Here is a 6,213-nt window from a genome sequence, read left to right on the forward strand (position 1 = left end):
TAAGAAGTGCTCAGCATAGCTGAGAAGCAGCATGAGTTCAGAATGATCACATTGACAGCCATATGGGTGAAATTATTGGGAGATGAAGACTTAAATCAATTGGACTCACACGGTTGAGGGCTTTTAATGTCGTGCTAAGGACTCTGAGATTTTTTCTACAGGGAATTAGGAAACATTAAAATTGTGTATGTGTGTTTCTTTTTGTAATCATGGGAGTCATATAATTAGATCTGCATTTTAGGAAGATAGTTGTGATAAAAACGTGAAGTATTAATGCAAAAAGAGATTGGTGGCAAGGAATCACTTGGGAGGTTTTGCCATAACCTAGAAGGGTGAGGATGGCAATTTGAACTAATAGCAGTAGGAAGGGAAATAAGGGAATAATGCTGAAATGCCTTTTGGAGATGGGATTGCTAAAACCTAGAGAATAACTGAGTGGCATTATGGAGGGAAGGAGGACACTGTCATTTCTAGCTTGGGCAAGTGGTAGATAATAATGCCATTAACTAAGATAGGGAACACCATGGGAGGAATAAAGACTTGGGCTTGTACATGCTAGGTGTGTAAGGCTGATAGGACTTTAAGGTGGAAATATCTAACTGGTGGTTTAAAATGTTTTCTGGATTTCTAAACAGAAGTCAGGATTTGGAACATAGATTTGGGAGTCACCTGTCTGCATACAGATGGTTTTTAAATCTTGGATGACATCATCCAGGAGAAAGTATACACTGAGAAAATAAGAGGTCAGATATCAAGTATTTGGATGGCTCAGTTATATTTAAGGAGTGGGCAGAGGAAAAGGAGCCTCCAAATGTTGTTAGCAAAAAAGGAGAAGACAGAACCAGGAAAGAAGGAGTTGGGAGGTGAGGCAGGAAAGGGTCTCAAGGGCAGGGTAGCCAACAATGGCAGTGAGGTGGAGAGGGGTCCAAAGAGGCCTCTGACCTGGCAGTGCAGGTCCAGGATCCCATTATCTGCAGCCCTTGTCCATATGCTTCAGAATTCAGCAATTTTCAGATTTTAGAATATTAAGAAGCCATGTCAAGGGAATTTTTTTGTCTTGTTTTGTTTTGTTTCAGGATGTTGGAGCATTTGAGCTATTTTACAGGTGGAGGGGAAGGAACTCAGAGAGAAATAGAAATATGGACTAATGGAGAAAATATAAGATAATAGAAATAATGGAAAGCAAAGGGCCTCAGAGGAGATGAGAGGGAGGGTAGCCCAAGAGCACAGGTAAAGCCCAGGAAAGTGGCCTCCAACAAAGCAGGAGACTAGGGTTCTGCCCAGACTGGACCAAAAGGTACAAAGTTAGAAGAAAGGAATAGAGAATCTTGAGGTGAAAGGGGGACACAGTCTACATGTACTACTCTTCTAAGAGAATCGGTGTCTTTGAGCCTATTACCAGGGTAAACTTTACTGCAGACTTCGTATTCCACTCTCTTTATCAGAGAGCAGCATGTTAATTCTCTCATCCAACTCTAGTAAAATGTTCATGCACGTTGAATTCACCTCATTTACCCATGTTAGACATTGCCCACTCATAACTGTCTTTTTTAGTTGAATTTTTCTTCGGGGTGTTACACTTTACTTAAAAAGACAGTTAATATTAGATGAAGAAAATATGGTATATATGCACAATAGAATACTATTCAGCCTTAAAACAAAGAGAAAGAAATTGTCATTTGTGACAACATGGATGGAATTGGAGAACATTATGCTAAGTGAAATTCGCCAAACAGAAAAATACTGCATAGTCTCACTTATATGTGGAATCTAAACCAATTGAACTCTCATAGAAGCAGAAAGGTAGAATGGTGGTGACCAGAGGCTGGGGGGTCGGGGGGTCGGTGAAGAGAATAAGGAAATGATAGTCAAAGGGTACAAAACCTCAGATAGGAGGAATAAGTTAGTTTTTTTTTTTTTTTTTTGAGATCTATTACACAGCATGGTGAATATAGCTAAAACTGAGTACTGTACATTTCACTGTCTCTAAGGGAGTAAATCTTAAATGTTCTTAACAAAGAAAAGACAGTTAATATAATCGATTGGTCAGTTAATAAAAATGATAAGTTGTTTAATACTCAAGCACTTCAAAAAGTTCATGGAAAAATAGAATTAAAAGATAACATGAATCTTTCTGTGAACTTTTTGAAGTACGCTCATATAATTGAGTCTAAAATATAATGGTAGATATTCCTATAAGAAAATCAAACTTCCTTCTGAAATAAATTGTTATCATTATTTACTTATTTACATTTATTACATTATTTACATTTATTTAGCTCATTATTATCATGAGTTTCCCTCATCATGAAAGATGCAGGTTTTAAAGATCATGTTCTTGTTCAATTTATTATACAGAGAAATGCCACATAGGAAAAAAGAGAGGAAAAGGTAACTTGCATTTCTTGGAGCTGTGGTTGACCGAGTAGGAGAATGATTCATCTCCCTTTCCTGTAAATATTCCCATTTCTTTCCTTTCCACTGATTTCACCTGACTTAAAAAGTCTGCTATGGCAGCTTATTAAATCATCACTTCGTGGTTATAAAGAAAAGTGCCGGTCGCAGCAGCTGGAATCCACATTACCCTCACCTAAATTCCTCAGTAAACTAGAGCAGCAGCAAATAATGTATTCATGGTGTGGTGGATTTATTAGCAGCTCATCTCATCCCAGCTTCTCTTTTCCTTAATCCCAGCTCTTTTTTTGTATAGTCTAGTACTGTAATTAATTAGGATACTTATAAACTGCAGGCTGCTTTGAATATTCATGACCTTCGCAGAGCCAAATTAAAGTGCCTTCTTCTTCAACCTGCAGATGAACATTTAGTTTGATTTGTAACTGAAAATTCTTCGTATTTTGCCATTTAAATCACCAAAAATACTATGTGGAAAAGGTGAAATGATCACTGTTATGTTGAGCTTTCTCTGACTTTGTCAACCATCAATCTTTCTAAAGTTTCCTTTTTCCTTTAAAAAAAAATCAGGATTTTTAAACTCCTCTGGATATTACCTTTTTACCTAATAGAAGTTCTGAGTCAAGTTACTATTCAAAGTGCTAAATTCCACAGCTATAATTTGGCTGTTGTTTAGTGACGTAGACCAAAAAAGATGTGGCATGTAAGTTAAATATGATCCTCCAAAATAATAAGAGAATGTCCATTTTGCATAAGCTATTTCTTCACTAATGGTAAAGTGCTGCTTGGCTACCTCATACTATGAAAGTTTTCTTTATCTTTCTTCTGAAGTAGAGTTTTGGCCTGAATCCTGATTGTTTTTCCCATCTTCATATAAGATGCAAGAAAATTACACTGCCTACCAATAGGACATGAGTATTTATGAAATTTTCAGTTTTGTAGGAAAACCTTTCTTTCAGTGAGAGAGTAGGCCTGAGGAGAGGCTTCTTGTGGGGAGACTGAGTCAAAGTAGTACTTTACACTGCTCCTGGAATGAGATTTTTCTCATAGCAATCCGGTACTAGCAATGGGCAAATCGCCCTGATATTTTCCCCACTGAGAGGGAAATAAGGTATCAGGTTTTCAATCTACAGTTTTATTTTGCTAAAAAAGAGCACAAGCATTAAAGATACACTGGATATCAGGGACTGAATACGAATAGGTCTATTGTTTAACTAGGATTTTTGTCTTTTGTTTTCATATTCTCATATGTCAAGCATCCCTGACACCTAATGTACTGGAAGCCACATCACTACAGAAGACAGATGGCAACAGCTCGCATGTATCTAGCCTTTGCCCACAAACTTGACATACGAATCTTCCAATGACTGGCCGATTCCTTTTGCTTTTTTTTCCCACAATAACTGTTAGTGCCATTTAGAATGAAACTTTGTCCTCTTGTTAGATACTCAAGATTTGTTGCCTGTTTTGCTGTTTTCCTCAATTTGTTGGCCATTTATTCACTTTATCTAAGTTAATGTATTTTCTATTGCTATCAGTGGACTTTTAGTATGAAAATCAAATGGTGACTAACCACGGTAGGCAAAAACTGTTTTTCTGTTTTGGAAACAATGTGAGGGATACCCACCTTCTTGTGTTTTATTACATCAGCTATCCACCCCCCCGCCTGCCAAGGCAGTCTTCAAAATGAACTGTGACCAACTTTGTTACTGTTTTACTGCCACCAGAACCTTCTCCACACAGTGACTTCTTTTAGTTGTTTTTTAAAAGAACAGTCATCGTCTCAGCTTTGGTCTTTAACCGTCGTGAAAATACCTTGGCTTCATTCGTGCTTTCCAGGATTCTATCTCTATGTGTTAATTTCATTCCAGGTGTGATGTTTAGAGTACACAGTGTTTTATCCTTTTTTTTCTTTCAGCTCCAGAAGATGTGTTCCTTCCACATAAACCAGACCCTCAGCTCTCTCAGAGTGAACCTGGTAAATGAATTATTTTATTTTCCCAGTTAGGAAGTATATTTTTCAAAAAATATTTTGAGGTAAATATATTCTTAATGTTTGTGATAAGGAAGAAGTTCAGAGAAAATTATAGATATAAAATGTATATTTCTTTTGGGAAAGCTTAATCATACAATCTGGTTGAAATTTTTCCCCTGGTTAAATGAAGAAATAGTATATAATTAGTTTATTTTCCCTGGAAGTGTTTGTGTTGAATATGAGATTATGCCAAAATTATAAAACATAATTGTCATCTGAGCCAACTGTTTTACATCCATTCAAAATGTAAATGTATCTACAACTGTGTGTATACTTTTAAGTAAAAATGGTGAGTGTATACTCAAAAATTTTCCTCAAAGTGACAAGAACTTCAAAGATTTAGTTTAAGTTTCCTGAGTGGCATCTAATGTGTAGAATTTTCTCATACTTATTACAGTTCTTAGAGTATGTTTAAATGATTAAATAGATGCGTCTAGAAAATACGGAAAGTATTTTGACTTCACCAAGTAGTAATTTTCATAAATATCTTTCTCTGGTTTGCTTTTGGCATAGTTCTGCAACCTGTTACCTTTAGAATTGATCCACCAAAGACAACAGTAGGTAATGGTTTTCCCATATTGACCAAGTCTAATTGTTTTCTTTGCCACCATCAAGATTGCAGGTCTTTCTCCAGTGGTCATGTTGACACATCATCTCTTCCCAATCCACTTCATCATTTTATTAACATTATTATTACTCTTTCCAAAATAGAAAAGCAACAGTTTCACTGTTGGAAAGGCTTTTCTCTCTGAAGACCACGCAGGACAGCTTGTTACTGAGTCCATCCTCATCCACCTCATTTATCTCCATGTTCAAAATGAATTCACCTCACTAGGGCTCCTCTAGTTAACAATTTCTGCTGGGTTAGTGGTTCTCAACTGTAATGGTACAACACACTAGCGTGTGGCAAGTTTAAAAGTTGATGCAAGTAATTATTACTAACATTGGTCAACTTAGTAAAAATACTAAAAACTGCCAGTGATTTATTTCTTCTAAAATATAAATATTTGTCAAAGTATATGCTCAAAATACTAAAAACTGCCAGTGATTTATTTGTAAAGCTAAACTTGAACAGACTCAAGAAGATTATCCCAACAATGCTGATATCCTCATTCATTTTGTAATTCTATGTGCTCTCTTCGGTTGTAGAGAGGGGGACAGGGCTACAGCCGAGAGACCAAGACTGTGCCCACATTGTACCCATTTTAACCAGCTATTCTCATGAAGTGGTCAAGCATCGAATGTCATTTATTACGTGTTCTGGCAGAAAAACAGTTGAGAACCATTATTCTAATATTCTACCGTCATTTTCCTGAACATTCTGTGCACTCAACTTTCTTCATCATGACTTGATGTTTTTCTTTTACTATTTCAAGTGAAGAAATCTCGTGTATACCAGTCTGGTCTGGTGCTGGCTTTGAATCTACAAATTTACTATGTCGGTATTTTCTTTTGCAGCTCCTTTAGAGACACGAGGCATTCCTCTTGTACCTATGATTTCACCAAGTCCTAGCCGAGAGGAACTACAGACCACTCTGGGTAAATTTTGTTTTGATATTCCAGTCCAGTGAGGGGCCTGAGATTGCCATAGTACACTATGTTCATGGGTTGTTTCCAAATAATAGAAAGTCTCATTTTACCATTATAAAAAATATTCACTTCGGGCCGGCCTGGTGGAGCACTCAGTAGAGTGCGGCGCTTGGTAGTGCGGCGGTGGTCCCGCTGAGGGTTCGGATCCCATATAGAGACCGGTCCGCTCACTGGTT

General features: G+C 37.1%; 1 protein-coding gene across 1 annotated transcript in view; it reads left to right on the forward strand.

Moving 5' to 3' along the window:
* LOC103603700 (target of Nesh-SH3-like) overlaps window positions 1-5,986 on the forward strand; it is a gene marked incomplete at both ends in the record, with an annotated part of 140,689 nt that extends 134,703 nt beyond the window's left edge. Inside the window, 2 exon segments of the mRNA XM_008588272.1 lie at window positions 4,331-4,390; window positions 5,906-5,986. Of these exon segments, the coding sequence (XP_008586494.1) occupies window positions 4,331-4,390; window positions 5,906-5,986 (141 nt within the window).
* Window positions 5,987-6,213: the final 227 nt, after the last annotated feature.

This window comes from Galeopterus variegatus, unplaced genomic scaffold (assembly GCF_000696425.1).
Source record: "Galeopterus variegatus unplaced genomic scaffold, G_variegatus-3.0.2 Scaffold4753, whole genome shotgun sequence".
In the NCBI taxonomy this organism is placed as follows: Eukaryota; Metazoa; Chordata; class Mammalia; order Dermoptera; family Cynocephalidae; genus Galeopterus; species Galeopterus variegatus.